Raw genomic sequence first — 23,872 nt, forward strand, 5'->3', positions numbered from 1 at the left:
GGGTTAATGTTCCAGTGGTTATGGGTTGAAAGCAACTCTAAACAGGTAGGTTTTAGCCTTGCTTTAAAAGAACGCAGTATTATATGTATACATATGTATAAATATTTAATGCATGTACATATATTTTTGATACTATTACTGACATGCAGCTCTATGAGAATTGATCAACTAAAGGAATTTTGTATTTTTTTATCTTCCAATAACTGCCCCTTTTTTAATAATAATAATACTTATTATTATTATTATTATTATTATTATTATTATTATTATTATTATTATTATATAAAACTACATTTCTACATTTTGTTTTAATTTAAAAAAATATTAAACCTAATCATTTTAATAATCACAAATGTATAATAATAATAATCTATGATTAAATAGTTAATAAAATTATAATGTAATTATTTTATTACATTTATTATTATATTATTATAATAATAGTTATATTTATTTATATTATACATTTATGATTATTATAATTATTAGTTTTTAATTATTGAAATTATGAATAATTATACAATATAAAAATATATTATCATCACTAATATGATTATCATCATCAATAATCAATGATGATAAGCAGTTTTAGGTTCATCTGAGGTTCTTTTTGCTTTCATCTTTTGTTTGCGGCTTTTAACCCTGTTTAAAGAGTCTCTAGCGCCCCTATCGGCCGCACATGGAAACTGAAACAATGTGATGTATTTTCCCCTCTCGGTGCTCCTTCAGCCACATCTAAACCTTTCTAACAATCCGCTTCCCAATCGGGACTTCCTCCACCCGCCTCCGGCACGGAACCGCACGGCTCGACTCGCTGCCGACCCCCTGGCCCTCCTCCAGCGCTGCCTGAGCCGGTGTTTGATTGGATTAGAGTCGCTTAGCCTTTGCCCTCTAACCCCGCCGATGTTGGCTCGCTGCTTCCTGCTCTCTCCGCTCCCCCTCACCGACTGAACGAAGGCTGCCGAAGCCGCACGGCGAAGCGAAGCGCTCCGCACCGGACTCAGTGCTCAGCTTCTCTCGGGGAGTCGCGGAACACGCAAACCGGAGAACAGCGACGCGAAGCTCTCAGCCATGCGGAGGAAATCCAGGGTGTTGCTGTGTTTTGCGGTGCTATGGGTGCTGGGAATAGCCTACTACTTCTACTCGGGAACAGCGATGAGTCGGAAGGTAGGGTTTCCGTTCCTCGACTGCTTTTTCTGGCGGCACGGTCCGCCCCAACCGGCGCCCCGATGGATGATCCCTCCGGGACAAAGCCACGGCGTCCGCGGCGTGATTTGTGGCTGTCCTCCCTCTGTTTTTGTCTGTGGATGTGAGCCGTGTGATAAAAGGCCTGCTACTATCAGTGGGCAGGCATTGATTTGGTGGAGATTCGTGTGGACAGGGTGGCTGGTCCGGCGTGCACGGAGCCCCCTACCCGGTGCCGGTGGTCGCCGTCAAGCGGCTGCCGGAGAAAAGCTTCCCCCATCAGCAGCTTTTATCTGCTTCTTTCTTTCTTTTGGTCTTTATGGACACAATACGTGTGCACACATGCAGAGCAGTGGTTATCAATATAAATGTGGCCGGCCTGGCTCTCGGAACCGGGGGTGTTTAAGCCTATAAGGCACGTCAGCACAAGCTGCCGCTGCTGCCTTCTGAGCAATAAGCAAAGATCAGGAAGTGTGCAGATTAACGCTGCTTCAAATCACTGACATGCCACACGCTCTCACTAAGTGGCTTTTTTATATGTAATTCAATGAAAACAAACATCTCTAACCCCACTGTTCCGGATATTTGAATGCTGAATCGATTATTCTGACGATTAATCAGACAAAAATGAGCACATTCTTTGAATTTTCCTTTTGACACCTTAAGACTTTTTAAAATACGATATTAGAAAAACATTTCTAGATGTAAATAACAAACTATTTAAATCCTAGAATGCTGAATCGACAAGTTTAAACTGAATTGAATGAAAAAGTTTTCAGTAAGAACATAAACATTTTATTGCCTAAAATGTAGTAACACAACATTCGTTTAGTGAATGCTTGATCATTTGAAACAAATAATTCATCTGCAGCCAAAAAATACTTCTGACATCAAGTTGTGAAAAGCTCCACCCTTTCTGCTTGACTCAATATTAATCTGTTGATTAAATTATTATTATTTTTGCATAGTTTTAGTTTGAACTGGGTGAAACTAAAACTATGTCACTTGAGTTCTTGGACATATCTATGTTTTTTATATATTAAATGCAAAATTTATATATTTTCGGTACAGATTTGGCTTAATTATTCCTCGGAGTATGTTTTTTAGTCTATATTCTCCAGTTAGCCATTAAAAGATTCCTAAATTCTCCATTTTTGTTTGCATTTCATGGAGTTGCGTTCGTGTTTTCTTCAGAGGTTTTTGTGTTGCTTCCTTCAGTGGTTCTTGCTGCAGCGCCACCACAGGTGAGGGGAGGAACATGTTTTTTAAAAAACCTTTTGGATTGTTTGACACAGTGCAGTGTGAAAGCAAACTACAGCTGAAAAAATGTAACAAATGTTGCAATTTTGATTCCCAATCGAACAAAGTTTACCAGACTATAAGTTGTGAAAACACCCTTAGTCATGAAAGTTTGCTGCTACGCCCTTTTATGACCAATGGTCATAAAATGATCTGCTAATTCTGGAGGTTCAGCGTTAGGAGACCAGAATGGTGGGAGTTCTTCAGTCCATAATGCATTTAATGAATTGGGAGGAAAATGTTTTTGATTTTTCAGTAATTGAACTATTGGTTACCGATCAGAGCCAATGAAGGGTAATACGAGTATACGATTGATTAACTGATTGTTTGAGGGGGAAAAAAGTTGAATATTTAGTAGGATGTTAAGTCAGAAAAAAACCATTGGAATTATTCAATATTTTAGACTGATAAATGTAAAACTTATTTGTTATCTTGCTTAATTTATCCTGCTGCTTAAAGTAAGGATGCACAAATTAATCAGAAGTGGCCAATTTTACTTTGGCTGGCTCTAATCTGCAGGTCAGATGTTAAAAATCAAATTTTTTCTTTGTCCTTCCTGTGAATGAAATGCATCAAAAGCACTTTATGAGATTTTTTTTAAATCACTAAATTGGTGATGGCCAAGAAAGTCCCTGTCATTGCATTTTCATGAATGAGAACATTACCTTGAAAGCTGCAACTTCTTCTGACATTTCATAGATTAACTGAGTTCCCACCTGACAGATTAATCAATGATGGTGGTAATTGGTATTTGAAACCTTTTCTCAAACACCTGAGGTGATTCGGATTCAGCGACCCTCTCGGTTTGACCTCCCTGACTCAGACTGAATTAGTTTTAGCCCAAACTTACCTAAGAACCCTGTCAATTTTCCTCACATGTTTCCCACTCACATTACACTCAGCCTGTACATGCACAAGTTATAAAGCACAATGTGTGGATGCATGATGGCTGTTTCCTCTGTGTGTATCCAGGCTGTGTGCTCAGTAAACTGGATGAGGCCATGTGAACATCCTGTGTGTATTCCACCTGTCTCCTGTCTGGTCCTATCTGTCTCTCTGTGTTTGCTCTGCTCCAGTCAACCACAGCAGCCTTTTTACTTTTCCATTAGGCTGATAGCTCTGCCCGCTGTGTGTGTGTGTGTGTGTGTGTGTGTGTGTGTGTGTGTGTGTGTGTGTGTGTGCGCGTGTATGTGTGTGTGTGTGTGTGTGTTACTGAGGTTCTCAGAGGGGTCGAAGTGACACTCCCAGATAAGCAACTTTCTCCAGGCGTTAGATTGCCAGGAGCATTAATATGGATGACGGGATGCACCCGGCAGGTGTCTTTACACAGCGGGACAGTTAATCAGTTTAAACAACACCGCTGCAGCTCGGGTAGAGTGTCGCTTTCTGTCGCTCTCTTCTTAAGTCTGACAGAAGCGTTAGATAACATGTTCCTGCTGTCAATAAGCAGATTTGACAGAAATCTTGTTATGAGCCTAAAGTTAGCTGAGTTTTGGGGAACACGTTTTAGTAGATGTGGTTTACCTAAATAATTTAAATTGATTCATAAGTGGTTCTTAGATGCCACTTTAAATCCAAATAAGCTTCTGCTGGCCACGCCCTGCACAATCAACAAGCATGCAGCAAGTGTTTTCTGAATGATAAAACCCTAGTTTTTTTCAGCAGCCATTGCATAGCAGTAAAACCAGCTGACTAAATGTGCTGGAGCTGCTTTGGTTGCTAGGTGACGGGTGGAACTCTCCTGGGGTTGCTAGGTAATAGGGCTGGGCCTCACTGAGGTTACTTGGTGACGGGCAGTGTCTGCTTATTTGTGATGTTACATTCACGAGGCTTTTGAAATGGCTCATTTTCCAGACACCAAAAACATTAGCTTATTGTCAAAAGCAAGATAATTTTATTTTTATAGCACATTTTCAGCAACAAGGCACTTCAAAGTGCTTTACATAAGTTAGAAGGAAATGCAAACAAAACAACAAACCAAAAGAGACAAAAAGGTAAAAGTATTGAACTAAATATTGGTTCCCCATGTTTAAAAAGAATAAGTAGTCCATAAAGTATGAACTAGTAGGTGTTTCTCTGGATTCTTGTCCTGATAAAGCTTGGTTCTCCATGTTTTATTCTGTTAGTAAGTATAAAACTTTTAAGCTGATTTGAGACCCAAATGGAAGCCAGAAAACATTCAAAATGTGAATTTTGCATAACAGTTCCCCTGTAACATCTGTCTGCACTCGACCCTGAACTCCATCCACCTCTTATTGGTCAGGGAGTCGCACAGCGCCTGCCTGCTTCCATTCCGGCTGACAGAGATGAATGCCGGCGTGTCATAGCTAGCCCCGATCACTCAGGATGCGCTCGGTCACGGCAGCTGACTCAAACGGCCTCCTCTGAAGGAATCTCAAACAGCCCTGTCTCTGCGAAGAGAATTAGTTCAGCTGGCTTCTTCGTCTCTGTCACACACCGCTCACGCTCCGGCTCCGCGGATCAAAGCGTGACGCTCCAAAGCCTGAAACTTCCTCTGCTTGGGAGAACTCCTCCTCAGAGCGTGTAGACCAATTTAATGAGGCTTTTTGAAACTAAACTGTTAGTTGATGTGTTTTTTATTGTGTTTCTTCTGCTATAATGACAAATAAATAAACAAATAAAATTGGTTTAGATTTCAATAAACTATCACAAAATATTAGGAGGGATTTAATATTTCCTAGTGCAGAAGAAATTTAAACCTTGTGTTTCAACCACAAACCTCAATGTATTCTATCTGGATTTCATGTGGTCGTCCAATGCAAAGTAGGCAGTGAAAGTAAATCTCTGACCTTTGTTACATCTCGTCACATTGCAGCTGCAAACTTTATTAGATTTTATTGGGTTTTTATGCATTAAGGCCAATATAAAGTGCTGGATTATTGCAAGGTCTATAAAAGACTTAAAAGTTGTTGTCTCAATTTTAGATGAAATGTATAAAATTTGTGAAAATGCCCAGATTTTCCATATTTGCATAATATAGAAGATCTTTCTAAAATCATTGTTTTTTTTGACACGTGCATTATTGAAAATATCAAGTACATTTAAAATAAAAAAACTTTTTTTTTTCTAAATAAAACTCGAGTATGTTGTAGGGCTGAAATTATTAATCAGATGAATCATGATTACTAAAATAATTAACTAATTTAGTAATCGATTAATCGTTAACAAGGGGATACAAACTAAAAAAAAACTGAGAGCAACACACTGAGAGCAGTAAAAATTGTAAAAAATACAAAACAAAACAAAAAACTTTGCATTATAATGCAAAAAAAACCTTATTTTTCTGTGAATCTGTTCTGTCTTGATTTCCTCAAGTGTCAGTTTCACCTTCACCTGCTTCAAATTCAGTAAAAAAAATGCATCAAGTGCCTTTTGCTATGATATTACTAATGCAAAATATTATCAACCGATCAGATCAGCACTATATTGTTGAGCTTGTCACATGTTGATGTTGGAGGTATTGTTGATGTTGCTACGTTTGATCAAGTGTTCACTAAAATAAGGTATTTTAGGAAACAAAATGTTCACTTTCTTATTCAAAAGATGAATTGTACCATTTGTTTATTTGCATCTTTTCTAACGTTATGAAATGAGCTCAAGATATTAAAGGAAAAATCATGAAGAATGTGGCCATTTTTTTAAATCCAATTAATTACCAGAATAATCGATGACCAAAGTAATCGCTAGTTGCAGCCATAAAATCATCTAAGATGGTTCTTGATATGAGGTGTACGGGGTAACATCTGCCTCAGATAAACAGGAAGGAAGTGTGATTCTGCACACATGAACTCACGTTCCTGCTCTCACCCAGAGGGGAAGCCGAGCCTCAAGCATCAGGGGAGTCTGAGTGGGTTTTGTTCAGGTTTGCATTAGTCGTCTGTAGGTGGCAGCTGAAGTTCTGCGAGTTCTTCATCTTTCAGAAACCCGAAGCAGGGAGACGAGCTCAGTGGGGAGTCAGGCTGGTTCAGTGAGCTATCTGCAGCTCTAGGCCTTCAGCCTCCTCCACCTGTCTCTGCTGGTAGCAAAGATTAGATTTGTGGATACCACCGTCTTTTATCACGCACAGCATGGCTTCTCTGACTCTGCATCTGGCGGGTTTTAAAGCAGGAGTTTTTTTTTTGTTTTTTTGGAGAAGTTGGAGTGAAGGTGAGGCTGCCTCGTTAAGGGCGTGGATGAGTTTTCTGTTTGGTGGTTTACAGAAGAATCGATTAATCGCAATGAATCAATTATTGAAATAATTGTCAACTAATTTACTAACAGATTAATCGTTAACTAGACTAAGCAAAGTCAAAAAAGACCATTTAAGATGCAAAAAAAAAACTTTTTCTGTGAATCGGTTCTATCTTGAACTGCTCAAGTGGCAGAACTCCATTATTTTAGTAATGGATTCATCACGATTAATCTGATTAATCGTTTTGGCCATACAATATATTCTGGTTTTATTTTGAAGAATAGCTGCAAGAACAACAATCTTAGAGCAGTAATGAAGCCAAAACTGAGCAAAAATTTATACATTTTGCATTAAGAAAACGTACAGAACTCCTCAAGTGGCATTTTTAGCTTCACCTGGTTCAAATTCTGTTAACAAAATCTACTATTTGGCACCTTTTCCATCCAATTAATTGGTTAATCCAAAGAAAGAGAAAAAAAATCAAAGATTAATTCACACTTTAATGTTAAGTCAAGCAGAAAGGACTGAGACACTCACATGTTGGTAAAGTATTTTTTTTAGCTGCAGATGCATTATTATGCAGTGAACACTAAATGAACGCTTGTGTTATTGCATTTTAGGCAACAAAATGTTTATTTTTCATTGCATTATTTATTTGCATCTTTAATATTTTACAAAACTGCTTAAGTTATTATGTGCTAAATGTGCCAGTTTTTTATCCGATTAATCAATTAATCGTCAGGAAAAAGCGATACATGAATCGATTACTAAAATAATTGTGAGTTGCAGCCCAACATCGGCGTGTGAAATTCCCAGATTTTTCACGTTTTCACCCATAATCAGACCAAAATCTGTGACTTGCACCTTTTATTCCTGTGATTTCTGTCCTGAAACCTGTTCACACGCTGCTTTACTCATAATATTGATCGCACATGTTGGGGTTCCTGCTGCTGTGTAGCTACAGCAGGGTCGCATCTCTTCGACACCGGCGAGGCTTCAGCAGCTCGATATGTTTACGCTGCCAAAATATAATATAATCTCACCCTCTGTGCTGCTTCATTGAGCCAACCGCAAGAATCAATGACTCAAATTAAGCAGAGAATCTCTGGATCATTTTTATATAAGAGATTCTCAACCTAATCCGTCTGTAAATTTAGAAATGAATGTTAATTAAAGTTGTTTTTTTTAGCTGGAGAATCAGTTTCTTTTTATTTTTTTTAACCCAGAATCTACTTCACACTCTCATTAGAGTTGGTTAACTTTCTGCCTGTGAGTGTCGGGGAAACGACGTTGCTGCTGTGCTGCAGCAGCGCGCAGATGTGCGAGTCTGCGTGGGTGATTTTAGGGTCGACGGCTTCTTTTCTCTGGGGACGGCTGCCGGTAAATCTGGGAGACGAGAAACTTATCAGTGCAGCATCTGGATCTGGAAGGGAAAAATTAACACAGAGGATTTAGTTTTAGTGGGTTTTTTTCATGAAGGAAAATGGCTTCCTGTGTTTGTGGACTTGCACATTGTCGAGTTGTTTTAAAATGAAGATGAAGTCAGAAACTAAACATTTGTTTTTCTAAGTTTTTTGAGTTTTATTTCAATGTGGAAAAGAGTAACTAAAGGTAAAAGTCATGCTGGTATTTCCACATTCTTCTTTCTAAATGAAATTATACTAATGTATCAAATCTGCCATCAAACATAATTTAAATTCTTTTGTAACGAGATGCTAGAAAAGTGTAGAAATTATCGGTTTTCTCTGGTTGTTTCAAACATAATGTGATGGAAAAAATGTTGAATGCATTTAACTTTATAGGTACCACAGTTTCAAATTTTACATCAAAGGATGTACAACTTGATCTAATTGCATTCGTTTAAATTAGAAAATGATATAATGCTTATTATTTCTATGACAATGTTATCAAATATTCATTTATTGCTTTTTGTTGCTTACTTGCAGCTTTTAATTGCTTATTATGCAGAATAGTTGAACTACTTGCCACTTTCCTTGTTAGAATAACAAGCTAATATTTGACAGATAATTGGTTTGTTAGTCCTGTTACTTTTTAAAAACCTTTTGTAACACAGAAAATTGATCATTTTAAGTTTGCCAAATGAATTTTACTGCTTTTCTAAAAGGTTTTTGAAGCACAAATGTCTTGCGTATGTCTTGGCCTTTCGAGTGCTTTTTGCTTTCAAACCTCAAGTTGAGTTTTCTAGACTATAAACTATTTAAATCTGGAACATTTAAGATGGAGAGGAAGAAACTAGCAGAAAAGAATTGATAATGGGACTGCAGTAGATCTCAAACAGGAGAATAAAGAGTAATATCTACTTGGCTGGTTTTATTTCTAGCAGCTGTATGGAGTTTGTATGGAGCCTCTGAAACCCAGTTACCATCTAATGGCGCCGCTACAAGGAGAGGGAGCCTGAAAAACAGCCAAGAAATCTTGATCCCTGACATAAAACCTCCGCTCTGTGTCTGCTTTTCTTCGACTGTACCCCCTCTGTCATTTAAGCCCTTCTGCTTAAACACAGGAACATGTTGGATTCATGTCTTAAGTTTTAAACTGATTACTTTCCTCTTATGTCGTATTTGTTTTTTGTTTTTTTCCCCCTCTCTGCCAGATGCCAAACTTTAATGGGAAAGTTGAAAGGAGCGATGATATCTATTGTTCTTTGAGCTCATGCAGAGAGGGAAAGTTTTCAAAGAGATGCTTCTTATTATCACATCAAGAGAAAACAGAACAGCCCTCTATTGTTCAGCTTGTTGCAGAGCGCCGTATTAATGTAGCCGTCGCAGCTTCGCAGTCGGACTGACGGCAATCTGTGCTGCTATCGGGATACATTTACAAATTTGCCACTTACATGGAGCGCGAGTGGTCACGGTGTTTTGCCTGTGACCTTTCCACAGCAGAGGCATTCAAATGGAGAGAATTACGTGCAGGGCTCCCTCTATCAGCGCTGCTGTGATGAGGCTTTATTGGGTGCATGAGTCCTCACAACTGTAAAGTTTCAGCCTTTAACAGAAGTCTAGGTTAGAGGATAGATATTGCCTCTTTTGTTTTCAGCTTTTTTTTCTCCTTTTTTTTTTAAAACAATCCTTCAAATCCAAGGAGATAAAAGACAGATTGCATCAGCATATGTGTCAGATATTTACATTTTACACTTTGGCATCTTTTTCTTTTAAGCTACTCCATCTGCCCCGTTTCATCTGTATGTCCCTGCAGATAAATCAAATAGCAAACATAGAATAAATTAAGGTGCATAAGAAACAGGCATCCTGTCCACCCACCTCCTTCTCTCCCTGGTAGACAAAGCAGATAAATGTGTGATCTGCCATATTTGGGTCACAGGATCCCGAGACTGACTTTGTTCTTCTGCCTTGAATTCAAATAAGATTCATGTCTTTGTTCACTGTTTTTGTGCCTAAGTGGAAGACATTTACAACATAAAATGTTACTTTAAAAAGGTTTGTAAAGCACTGCAGATCCAGAACGCTGTTTTGTTTGTTCCCATTTAAGGCTGGGCAATAAATTAATAGCAACATATCGACACATGATCAATATCAACAGATAAAATGTCTAATATCAACAGATAAAATGTCTAATATTCTGTAGTTTCACTGAACTCTGATCCAGAACCGCTCAGCATTCTGGGGGATGTAGGCAGAGGAAAGACTTTAGCCACTTAAACTCTCGAGGACGATGGAATCAACTAACTGACTCTTTGGTTACCTAGCAACAACTAGCTCACTCATTCTTTGGTTACCTAGCAACAACCGGTTGAGTAACTGATGCAGCCGCAGTTCAATGTTTCACCACTGTGCCTCATAACTGCTTAAAAATAAGAGAAATGATGGCGTGAAGTGAAAACTGGATAAAACAGAAAAGGTCACCTCACTGGTTTCACAGTATTTCAGATATTTGAAACAAAAAACGGATCAATTTTATTTATATCAACCAAACACTTATATCGCTTTTCAGCCATAATGTCCAGCCCTAACTGGCGCCATTTTTAATTCCTAGCAGAAAGTTGTGGTTGGTTTTGAAGCGATCTAATTGGCTGACTTGGGTTTTAGCTTTACGCTACACTGCCCCCTGTTGGTTTGGCAGGTTTGTTCACGTTCATTTGTATGAAAACTTTGCTGAAACAGATCCTGTATGAATGCTAGTGTTATTTTTTTTTAAATTATGTGACAGAGATACGTCTGTGCAAGGCCCAGATCGATTTGTTTCTACGTGTTGTCTGTAACAACAAAGCAAAGCTTCTCTTCTGTTGATATTTAAAGATTTTTCTGCCATGAAATATTTCCACATCCATCTGACCTTTGTTCATTTTAGCTCTCTTGTGTTAAAATGCCGTCCTTTGAAGCTCCCATCTGTAATTCACTGTAAATGCCACATCCTTCTCCATTTCTTAGCTTTCATTATCTGACTCCAGCCTTTCTGTGCCAGAACTGAATGAATGAACAATGTGCCACTTCTTGTTGTGTCACTTTTTCGGGTTTTGAAAGCGACATGAAGGACAGATATTACCAGTTTGACTACTGGGAACAGCCACAGAAGAATGCGGTCTGGTCGTAAAGCAGGTTGTATTTTGTACACATGCAGTCAAGTTTTCTTTTTTAAATCTTAAAACTGGAACAACTACTTTTTCCAGGCAGGCTGTTTTCTGTGATCTCAAAACCTTTGTATGATGATGAGGCAGACTGAAGTGAACACACGCTCACAGAAAAGCATAAAAGTTTTAAAGTTATGGTCCAAGTTACAGGAAAGGCCTGTAAAGTTTTCTTTTTACTGTAAAGTGAAACGAGTTTCAGGAAGCAGAGTTGCTGATGCGGTTCTACTTTCCTTTACTGCTCCTTTTAAAAAAGGAGGAAGAAACCAAGATGAATAACAGCCACTGGAACAAATATGTGACTTTTGTTGTGTTAGGTAGAAGGAGAAGGCTTAAAAAAATACACCTAGAAGTCCAACAATTAACCTTTTAGGCTTGAGACGGATTCTTCCTCAAACCTGAGTTTAACAAATAATGTAAAAATCCATAAGTGGAGTTTCCTTTTAAAGCTGCTGGAGTTATGTTGAGAAAAAAGCATGAATGCGCATAAATGGACTCGTTGGATGGCACTGGTGCTCTGCTGTTGTGTAGGACTCCGTGTTCTGATGGAGACCTTGGTTAGTGGTGTAGCATAATTAGACCTTTTTAATGTAATGTCTGTTATATATGGCTCGGTTTTAAACCAAACCCTCAATTTTAACACAAATATGTTGAGCATCCACAGAGGAAAGCTTCTGGCTCGGCCATTTTCAGGTTTTTGTAGCGCTGCAACCTGCTGATTTTGATTTCACTAGCGTAACTCTTGAGATGTGCTGCCGTTGTAATTTAAATCAAAATTATGTTAATGACTTTTTACTGTAAATACACTGTATACAGGAAAGCCGACTGATATCAACCAGGCTTTTTAGCATACAGATATGTTTTATACAAATAACATCCAGCTGATTAGGAATACTGTACACCTTGCTAGATGCCTACTTTAGATTTAACAAGATGTACCAATGTAGCAAGTGGTTTCTGGATAGACTTTCCAGCAGCCATTGTACAGCACATAAGGTGATAAAACCAGCTGACCAAATGTGCTGGACCTCTGCTTGGGTTGCTAGGTAACAGCGCAGTGACCAGTGAATGTGACTTAAAAATCTGGAGGTTTTTGAATCGACTTTTAAAAACTTATTGTTTTTTTCCAGACACCAGGAAGCATTAACTTATTGCCAAAAAGCAGCTGTGTGTATATGTGTGTGTGTGTGTTTTTGTTTTAGCACTTGGTCTATTTTTAGAAGCAGTGAGGAAGTAGAAGTGGAAGTAGAAAAATGTGCAAATGGTGAATTTTGCGTAATATGTCCCACTTTATATAAGTGAAATTAAAATTTGAAGCTGTCTTTAAAATATTTTATAAATGAGTGAGTTTAGCCTGTATGTACCTTTTTTTGTGTAATCACTCTTATTTTGTCTGAACAATGCTCTATGATGCACGTAAATAACCCTAAACTAAGCTCCTTATTTGTTTGTATCCCTTTTATTTAGCGCTTACGTCTTTTACTTAGTTGTATTTGTATATATGATGAACGTCCAGTTTTCGGTTTGGTGCTTTTATTTTGATAGGATAACTTCCGCTTTATGTATTATCGAACATTAGCTCAAGGACAAAGGAAGACAAGTTGTATCGGAGATCAAGTTTAAATTATTAGCAGCCCCCTTGATAGAGGCACACAACTTATGTTTATTTTGTAAATAAATATATTTTTAATATTTAGCGCCTAAAACTGTATTAAAAAAAATAATTATATTTTCAGTTGTAAACGTTATTTTTGAGTTGGCAACGTTACGATTATGTCCTGTAGCTTACAGTGTGTTTTTTGTGTGTGTACATGCAGCTCTTACGGTGGAACTAAGGGTTTATTTTCATTTTAACTACAATACATACAGGTTCACCAACTGTAGGGCTCAAACCCAGCAGGATTTTGACTAGATCAAGGTCTTATGAAGGAAGAAAGTCGAATAAATAGCTTCATTAAACCTAAAAGAACCAATAGAATTTTATAGGCTGACAGTTTTTTTATTTAATTTTTTTATAAAAGTTGATTTATGTGCGTTTCTTCTGTATGTTGGAGTCAGTTTCCGGTTCACAGTTGTCTTCTGTGCCAAAGACACATGTAATCTGCGCTCTGGGAGCGGGGCCAGGCTGTGCACATGCACAGTGTCGTAACTCTGCAGTTAAACAGATTGTAGGATTTTTTTCTCAAGTCAGACGTGCAGCTGAGGCATGAGAAGAAGAGAAAGTTTCCTCCTCCTACTGCTGCAGTAATGACAGAGCTGACAGGTTTTTTATTTAAACTTTTTAAATGCAATATTAGAAATACATTAAAATACGCAAGTAATTAGATAAGAAAATAGATATTTTACTGAAAGTGACTTTTTACAAAATTTGAAGCAGGTGAAGCTCAAACTATGCCACTTGAGGAGTTTTCGGTAGAATATTTTACAAACAAAAGGGATTTTTTTTGTTATCTTAACTGCAACATATATAAACTTCTTGTACAGTTTTGGTGTAATTACTGCTGTAAGTATGTTTTTTTGTTGTTTTTTTTCAGCAAATGGCATTTTTGAGTTTGTATACTCTAGTTAAAGATTAATGGATTACTAAATTAGCTGATGATTATTTTAATAATCTGATTTATTACAATATGATTATTTTTTTCAAATAAAAGCAACTGGATTGGGCAACATTACATTTATTGAATTTGAAAAATCCCTGTAAACTGTAATAATTTAACTATGTTATACTTAAACAGTTTCCTATCAGCCTTTGCACAAATGTAGGCCTTTGAAAGTCATAAATAAATCCAGGTTTTTCATGTATGTGGTTCTTTTAAAACAGCTGACCGCTGTGGGAGCCCATTAGCCTACACTTTACCCTTTTACAGACCCAACAGAAACGGGCCTGTGACTGACTTTGGGCCCAGTTAATCCAGTTTCAGCAACCACACTTATGAAAAAAGTTGTAACAAACCCAAAGCTCTTGGGTTTTTTGTGCTTTTTTCCCCCCCACTGTTGCTGTGTTTCAGCTATGAAAGGTTGTTTTGATTTATCTTTGCTTTCCGCCTGGTGTGGGTGGAGCAGCAGCCCATCAAGATGAGCTAAAAATAGCTAAAGGCATCCAACACCGTCACTTGGATTGGTTTGAAATGGCTCGTTTCACGCTTTCCCTGTTGCCTGTTAAAATGAACCGGAGTCCAACGTCAGGTTTGAGTCGCAGCCAAATCTGCTGCTCCCTCTGCAGCAGACGAAGCTTCACTGGACGGGCCCAGGTGGTGGGAAGCCGCCTGAGCTGTGGCCCCTTTGTGATATTCAGGGCTGTGTTGGTGCTTCCTCCTGTCTGTCTGTGGAATATGTGGATTGTTTGTGTAGATCAACACAAGCTGCTGGCTGTCAAGCTTTGTTTGCTCCTGTCGCGCGCTGTCTCACATGTCATCCTCCATCTCTTCTCTACGTCTCCTTCTCGCGGCCACCCGTTAACAAGATGGCAGCCGCAGACTGTGGCGATGCTCTTTACAGGTCAGAGTTCTCCTGCCGGTGAATGATTGACTCAGCAGAGTGTAAATACAGCAGCGCCGCGATATCTGCAGCCTTGTCCGGTAATTGGTGAAGTCTGGATGCTGCTCCTGTCTGCCGGCTAATTAAAATGCAGGAACATGGCAAAATGAAATTACGCCGTCAGAAGTTCAGCAGCAGGGCTCAGACAAACTGTGACAGCAGGCAGGTCTTTGACTCCACTCTGAGGTCTTTCAGTCGCTCTTTGTTGTCTTAACTACTGAGCTCTCATTAGCTTTTACTTAAACGGAAACTGTAAAATGTGATGGACAAATATTCTTTGATATGTTTCAGCTGAATCCCATGAAGTAGATCTGATGTCTAGTACCGAGTGTGCTTCCACCATAATGATGGCGAAGAAGATGATTTAATGATCCTTTAATGATCCTCAGTGTGCGTCACATAGGGCTGATGAAACACGAGGGAACGAGGCCTGTCACGATAACTAACCTGGCTGGACGATAAATTGTTCCAGAACGTATTGCGATAAACAATAATATTGTTGTTTTGAGGCCATTTTCAGGTAATAATGGCATAAAAATGCAAGAACACATTCTCAAAGAATGTTAAGTCAAGATATTTTAAATATCCAAAATAAATAAAAAAACAAAGTGAATTATGAAGCATCTGTAAATAAAATTATATTTCAAAAATAGCTCAAAGCACCAGACTGACTACTTTTAGCATTCAGTTTATGGTAAAACGAGAGAAATAATAAATCAACCAAATTAAAATGATTGAGTTTCTTTTAATTTATCATGTGATTAATTGATTTATTGTGACAGGCGTAGAGACAACATGCTCTGGTGACAGACTTTCGCTGGCCAATGAAAATTAATTTACTGAGTACAAATTAGCTTCAGTCAATCTATTTTTCTATAAATAAGAGCAATGCTGAAAAGTGTGGCATGCAGCTGCAGTTTTTTGCATGACCCCCAAACTTTGCACATCTAGAATCTGAAACTTTTGCCTGTTCTTTGCAGAATATTTCAACCTCCGTCGATGCAGAGAATCTGTGATCATAAACTTTAAGGCCTGTTTGTTGCACTGGATTTTATTTAGGGAGTAAAGCGGACTGAATACAAATGGTTACCACAGGATTTTTATTTTAGTTCATTATTATTCATCACTTTCTGTTTGTCTGCCACATAAAATCCCAAATGACGGCATTGATGTTTGTTGTTTTTAGTGTGAAAAACTACAAATTGTTTGAACGCACCACAGACTAATGACTGCATAAATATAGTTTTTATTCTTCAACATACAGCCCTGCTTCCTTCAAACTCTTGGTCGTTACTAAGAAAGCTTTCTCCTTCTCTCACAGATGAGTTTTAGGGCGAGCGTCTGTTTCAAAGGGGCTGTACGTCATTAAAAATGTAAACTTTTATGTGCCTGAAGGGCTGCAGAGCAGGAAGCAAAGTGGCTCCTCAGCCTTCATTAAAACTCCTCCATCTGCTTCTGTAAGTGCAGCCTGTTGAACACGTCAGTGAGGTTTAATGCAGAGCCGACTTTTGGTCGCGATGCAGCTCAGGACTGACGGGCTGAGTGTTCGGGAACGCAGCAGCGCAGCAGCGCAGCCACGTGACGCATTCGTGCATCGAGGAGGGCCCATCAGGACCAGATGTCTGAATGACACATAACAAACAAGCCGTGGATCGTGATAACACAGAGCCCAGTGTTTTAACAGAGAATTAAACATTCCAGCTCCCTGTGGGTTCTTTAAACACATCACCAAACATTAATGTCGTTTTAGAGTCGTGTAGCAGCCAGCTCTGAGCTGCTGCTGCTGCTGGAAGACCTCCGATCAGGAAACTGCAGCCAGGACTGTGTTGAAATTTATTACTGCATGACGGAGGGAGCAGTAATAAAGCTTTTGATTAATTACCAGTAATGAGCATGACAGAGAAAATTATATGAGCAGGATCCTTTATTGGCTTTATTTTTGGTTTATTCTTAAATAAATGGGACCTAAATTCACTTTTTAGAGGTTTTTATCCCATCTGTTTCTACAAACATGCCAAGCGCTTTTCTGGCAGTAAGTTGAGGTTTTTTGGTGTCTGTTAAACTTCCCAAATATTGAGTCACATTCAAAGGGCTGGGGTTGCGGCGTTACCTAGCAACCCCAGCTAACCCTAACCCGTTACCTAGCAACCCAAGCCCAGCTCCCGGCCGTTTGGTCAGCTGGTTTTACTTGTGTATATTCTGTACAATGGCTGCTGGAAAATACCTCTGTTTTGTTGTTGACTTACTATCCAGAAACAACTTGCTACATTCTTGTCAGTTGTGCAGGAGGCTCCACTTCTGCTTTTCAAAATGTACAGTTGTATAATTTATGCATCTGTTTGCAGACATTTTCATGTTTGAGTGTAAACGTTGACTTGAAGGACGTGGCCAGGAGCAGCTTATATAGATTTTAAAGGGGCAGTGTTATGTAAAATGGACTTCATTGAGCTTCATATCATGTTATAATGTTTTTCTCTCATCAAAAACATACCTGGAGTGTTGCTTAAGTTCTTTCATGCATGTTTGAGAGATCCTTTAATCTCCTCAGCAACCATTGAGCTGTTCAAAATACCGGGGTGGACCTAGCCCCGCCTTCGAGATGCAGCTCCTCCTCGGAGCTGCAGCTTCCGTGTTTCCACCGCACAGAGCAGCTTTTCCCTGCGACTTTTCCACTCAGCTCCTTCAGACTAGCAGCAGCAATTAGCCAACACATTATAGGAACTACTTCTCAGTGAAACACTGGTAAAAACGTTAAAGGGTCAACAGAGGAGCCATGTCGTGATGACTTCTTGAAGGCGGAGTTTCAGAAAGAGTAGAAGTTTTTAAAGGGACAGAAACCCAATTTCAAGGCAATAAATTAGGGATTAAAATTTATTTTAAGTCATATTTGATATATTTACAGTATTTTTATAAGCACTGAAGGTAACAGTTAACCAATTGTGCTATAAAATGTCAGTATAAACACTTAGTAATAGCACAGCTCCTTCTGAAAGGAGCTCAACACTGTCAGAGCTGACCAGACGGAAATCTAATGATCTAAGAAAGATTTTGATTACAAACTTTAATGAACATTTTTCTATCCTAACCTGTTCAAGGAAGAGTAGTAGGTCACCTGTAACTGAACCCTATAAAACTTTGTTCCACAGAGGCTTACTTTTTTACAACCTTGGTTTAAAAGCTTGTAAAAGTGAAGAAAACAAAATGCTTAACTTTATTGATTGAAATAAAAATAATTATAGGAATCGGTTTTCACCTCTCCTCCTTCTGACCCTCTGGGTTTTGACTAACTCTGCTGCCTCAGAAAAGTCAAACTGATACCTGTTTACAACCCTCAAAGCTAAATGGACCATGACCTCTGCACTGACGCCCCTGTATGCCGACCTCTTGATGAGAAACCAGAACTTTGCACTTTGGATTTTTATGCTCAGTACTAAAAGGCGAATCTGTCAGACATGTTTCCTCTTAGGGTTTTTTGTTGTGTTGGTGTCCAGAATAGATGCTCGGGTTTCTGCTTTGCATGAAACATTTCGGAATAGACCTGCAGTTAACGTCAAAAACTAAAATAGTTTTTCACTATTTTGTTTTATGAATAAAGTCTCTAAAACTTTATTCATAAATAAACTGATATTTTTGTCTTGTTTTGTGGCGACCTCTAAATCCTAACTTACCCTGTCTTATAACAACCCTGTTTTGTGAAACTTATTTTTCTTCCTGAACTTTGATTCAAGCCAGACTTCTAATTATTCCTGCAGTTTTAATGTGCAGAAGATTTTAATTATCTCTTAATCAGCAATTCTTCAGGCTTTCTGAGAATTTTCTTTGCACTTTGACTTGTTTCTTGCTCGGTTTTCAAAGCGTTACTGACCATGACAAGCGAGTTTGAGCTAAAGTGGTTAAAGTGGAGGAGAAATAAAATAATTAGATGTTAAGTATATTAACAATAACAACCTTTAAGAAACATATTCAGAAAAGTATTATTTTGTGACTTCAGAGGCTCCGGGTCACAGCTGCTGCATGATAGGCAGGGCTTTTATTGTGAAAAAAATTCTTACACGAATTTTGACCTATCAGTGTCATGATGACATTCAGTGTTTGATAATAAATAACAAAACTAACAATGTTATCGGAAACGCTATGTTTGCCATTTTCTCCACAGTTTGTTCCACAAGAGATTCAATAAATATCAATACAATCAAAAATATGATTAAATGTAGTTACTGTGCAGTTTAGTGACATAAATTACACTTTTTAAAGTAAAAGGCATCCAGACTTATAGCAGATGATGTTTGTTGCACAAAATAGGCAGAACTGAGGTTGTGTTTGTGTTTGTGGTGCTGGTTGCTATGCCATGCCATCACAGCCATAAAGTTTCATAAAAAAGTAATAAATAGATTTTCGTAATCTGTGTTATCATACTAATACCGCAGAATAACGTGACCCATATTATCTACCACTACAACCTGTGACGTCTGTTGCAATGTCTGGTGGATGAATGAAGTCGTTTTCTGTTTTTACATTCTCGGTTTTTTGTGTGTAGGATCCAGGTCTTGCCTTTAGCTCGGCTGTGTAAGCTGACTTAAACCAAAACACATAGATTATCCTCGCTTCCTCTCAACCATATGTGATTCCCATCAAGGAAAAACGTTCGTTCCCCTGCTGATTTACAGGAAGCTGTTCTCCTTGTAGGGTAAAGAAAACATTTATAGACCTAAAGCTCCCTCTTGTTCCCTCCACACACACCAACACACTCCTGTTTTGTGAGATAAGGGTCGGTGTGATTTTGACTCTTTATCTGAAATCGGATGATGTCAGTGTCGTCGTTTTTATCTGCTTGCCTTTTTGGCGCCTGATGTATCTCAATTAGATTCTCCTTTTTTAAAGTGGTCTGTTATGCAGAATTCAGGTTTTATACATTTTTATGCTTCCATTTTTAGCGCTCGGGCTAAAAGCAGCCCAAGTGCTTAAAAAAACGATGAGCTGTTTTCTGGCAATAAGTGAATGCTTTTTTTTTTTGGTGACTGAAAATGAGCCGTTTCAAAAACCTTCTGGTAAGTTTTATTCCGTCGTTGCCTAGCAACCCCAGCCAAACCCAGCCCGTCACCTAGCGACCCAGTCAGAGTTCCAGCACGTTTGTTTTGCTGGTTTTACTGCTGTATGCTGTGTACAATGGCTGCTGGAAAAGACGAGGCTTTTGTTGGTGACTTAAAATCCAGAAACTACTTGCTGCATTCCTGTCGGTTGTGCAGGAGGCTCCACTTATGCTTTTCAAAGCTGTCCAGTTGGATAATTGTGCTTCTGTTTGCAGCCATTTTCATGTGCGAGTGTAAACGTTACATTAGCTTATTTGGATTTGAAGTCACAAGAGGCTTCTGAAGTTGGCTGCAAATAACTTAGAAGGAATGATTTTGTGCAAAAAAATGTAATGAACAGGTTTTGTTTAGGCCATAGACCGATTGAAAACCTGGTCAAGGAGTCCTGGCAGGTCACCTTTAACACACCTGATCAAATTACATACCTTTTTGTGTGTAATAAGCTTCATGATGACATGTAGTTCTCCTTGTAGCTGTAGTAGAAATGTGTGTATTGGCTGTCAGTGGTGACAGAGGAGGGAATATCAATTACTGTTGGCAGCGAGAAGGAAGAGAAGGAGGAGGAGGAAGGCTGAAGGAAAAGAAAGGAGAGGAAGCAAGTGGTTGATGAAAGAGTTTGTACAACTGAATTGAGGATTTCAACAACCTCACCCGCTGTGCCCCACCACCCTGACCTACTTTCCTCCTCCGCTGACACGCACTCAGATGATTCAGCTTTTCTCCCGTCTCCCTCCTCGCTCCGTCTTTCAGCCTCACCGTTCCTCTTCGCCTCCCCGCGCCCTTTGTCTTTCTGTAAATTATTCCTGGTTTTGTGTTTCCAGCTGGGTGTTCTCTGGTTTTCTGAGGATTTGACGCGGACTTGGCCTCTGCCAAGAGCTGGTTGTTTGAATCGATTGTCCCAGACTCCCACCATGTAACAGGAGAGGAACGAGCAGCTTTCACAACGCTGAACGCTCGCCATCATATCAACATTTGGCATTTTGAAAATCGCACAGGCTGGACTCCACATTTCTTTTCAAAGTGGTGATTCAGAGTTTGAGTGGATTGAGAACACGAGCAGATGATGGTGTTGTGACTCTGAGTGCCTGACACTCAACACATGGTGGATTTCTTTACTTTTTTTTATTTTTGTCTGTTTTGTTCCTGGACATTTTTTTGGACTTCACTTTTCTATAACTTTTGTTAGTTGGCTCTGAATGGCAGTTGGCCATTCAGTTTTGTCATCTTATGTGTTTTGGAGGAATTTTATTACTTTTCTTTAAAATTCTGGAATCTGTGTCCCATTACTGTCTTTTTTAAAATAATTTTTTATTGTTTTGTTTTTTAGTTTCTATTCAAAAGTTTTTTTTTTTTTTTGCACAGTCCATGATTAAAATATTCTAAAGCTTTCCTAATTTGGGACAGTTAAGATTACTAAAGTAATTTGCATTTACCAAATGCCTGAATAATAATGACAGATGTTCTTCTTTTTATTTTTGTTGGATTTAGTTTAGATGTTTTATTCATTTGGAGGACCGATTTGTGAACAAGCTTTTACTTCCTGGCTGATGTTTTCAGATGTTTCTGTTTTCATCCTTCCATATCTGTCGGGAGGTGCAGATAAACCCGCCACATCCTGATGCTGCCATCCTGAAACTTTAGTTTTGTCAGGATGCATCTCTACAGAAACACAAAATATTACCAAGTATTTTCTTGTCTAGATTCCAGTGCAAATTTCTTAGTACATCTAAAAGAAAAACTAACTTACAAGTAACTTTTCAGCAAGAAATAGGAGCTTATTTTATGTCAATAATCTCTTAATATTGAAGAAAAAGTATTAGATCCGCTGGCAGATTATTTCACTCATGACATGGGACATATGTCTTATTATAAGTAAAATAATCTGCCAGCGGATCTAATACTTTTTCATCAATTATTGACTTAAAACAAACTCCTATATATCACAGAAAAGTTACTTGTAAGTAAGTTTTGTCTGTTTTTTAAGTGCACTAAGATACAGTATTTGCTCCAGAAGTAACATTCTGTTTTTGCAGTGAATTCTTGGTCTCATTTGCAAACTGTTGTTTGTGCTGCTTTTGGAATAAACAGTGTCTTCCTCTCTAAGTGGCATCTTGTCTCTGGATTTGTTTAGTTTGGGATGGTAAAATGAGCTTCAGTCAGCATCTTCAAAAAGTTTTCAGCTTTCGTTCTTCAGTTGATTCACACATTTGGCATCCAAACACCTTGGAGAAGGGCTGATGGCTAAAACCTGCATTTACAGCCTCATATATTCCAGAATCAAATGCTCGTTTGTTTTTACTTGCAGCTTCTCACCGAACTCCTCAGCTCTCTGCCGGCCGCTGTGCAGCGTTGCTCCATGTTCCTGTCCGGCTGCACCGCTGGACAGAAACACAGAGGCTGCTGTCTGTGGCTCTTCTCACTGAAACATGAAAAGACCGTTTCCTCTCTGCGTGTCTTGTGAAGGCTTGCGGCGCCGCAATATGTGTGAATGACACTGTGGTGTCAGGAGCGCTGTTTACTGTCGAGAAATGAGCAGGCAGTGGCGCTTGGTAAACTTGACTAACAGGACTTTTTAATACTCTGTGAGTTTGTTTTTCTTCCCTTTGCTATCAGCGGTGACTCCCACCTCCGCCTCAGCCCACTCCTGTATTTGCATTTGGTTGTAGGCGGGTATGAAACGATTGGTACATATTTTAATTTTTGCTTGGCATTGTCAGTGTTGGCCATATTGGAGATATGCAACCAACATTAGCAAAATGCCTCCATTTGTTTCCCATTTGATGTCCTGTGAAGCTCCAGTGATTCAGTTTAGTTGCTTCTTTAACTTATTGTAAGTGCAACTCACTTCAAAGCAACATTTTAGTGAGTTGTGAATACTGTAAAAGTGATGAAAATGCTTGAATTTCAGTTAGATGTTTTTGAGGTTTGGAAGGTTCTTTGTTTAAAATCCCTGAAAGTGCTTAATATTCAAACTTTGAAATAAAGTGCAATCATTTGATTAAAAGCCTACATTTGGAAAATGTTTTTACAGTTAAAACAAGACATTATTAATGACTGTAATAATGATTTAAAGTAGTTAATTAAAATAGTTTTCTTTAGTTAATTTGGGTTGTTTTCATCTTAAACGTTTGGTGCTGGAAACATTTGAAAAGTGTTTGTATTTTATTGTGGGGAAAACTTTGTAAATCCAGTGGCTGTAACAAAGGGAAGCGTTTATCCTGCAACAATCTCTCATCTTTTTAAAAAATAGCCTGAATGAACAAAACATATCTCTATAGAAAAAGCTTTTTTTTTTCTAAAACCTTTCAGCAAACTTAACCCTTCCTCTGATTTTGTATTTAAAAACCTCATTTAAACTGAAGATGGCTCACTTTGAGTGACTTCCACACTGAAGAGTGTTGTTCTTTATCTGTTGGCTCTGGTGTGTGTGGAGATATTTCTCCACTTGTTTCTAATAGACCATAAAAACCAAACGCACACAGTTTAACTCCAGTAAAGCATTAAAGTGATAATTACCCAAGTTTTTTTCTTTTTCCTTTTGAATCTGATGCCTCAGATTTGTTCAGCTTTGGAGAGAAATAAATAAAAGTCTGTCTGGAACAGGAGCTGTCCAGTCATTGAGCTGCACTGAGCAGAATCAGTGACAAACACGCAGCTCAAATCTCCAGAGAGAATCCTTCCTCCAACCGTGTGAGTGCTTTGTAAAAGATATTTATAAAAACTATTCAGAAACATTATTTTATTGACAGCAAAGCATCAGATATGTCAGTAAATAGTGAAAGTTACGTGTGCAGAAACTGTGACTGGGATGTTTGGCGGACTGACAAATTAAAGTCGCTCACTTGATTGAGACTTCAACTCCGCGAAGCGGCGTTACGCTGAGAAAAGAGGACAGGAACCGATGTTTATGTATTAGGTTTGATGCTTTGTTGGAGTTCGTCTGCAGATCTGTGTGTGTGTGCG

At 38.6% G+C, this 23,872-nt stretch overlaps 1 protein-coding gene across 1 annotated transcript in view; it reads left to right on the forward strand.

Annotated features, from left to right (window-relative positions):
• Nucleotides 1–665: 665 nt before the first annotated feature.
• The window catches only part of galnt2 (UDP-N-acetyl-alpha-D-galactosamine:polypeptide N-acetylgalactosaminyltransferase 2), a 67,978-nt gene continuing 44,771 nt past the window's right edge, over nt 666–23,872 (forward strand). Inside the window, exon 1 of the mRNA XM_008405798.2 lies at nt 666–1,167. Coding sequence (XP_008404020.1) covers nt 1,072–1,167 — 96 coding nt within the window. The 5' untranslated portion in view covers nt 666–1,071. The remainder of the gene's footprint in view (nt 1,168–23,872) is intronic.

This window comes from Poecilia reticulata, linkage group LG3 (assembly GCF_000633615.1).
Source record: "Poecilia reticulata strain Guanapo linkage group LG3, Guppy_female_1.0+MT, whole genome shotgun sequence".
Classification (NCBI taxonomy): domain Eukaryota; kingdom Metazoa; phylum Chordata; class Actinopteri; order Cyprinodontiformes; family Poeciliidae; genus Poecilia; species Poecilia reticulata.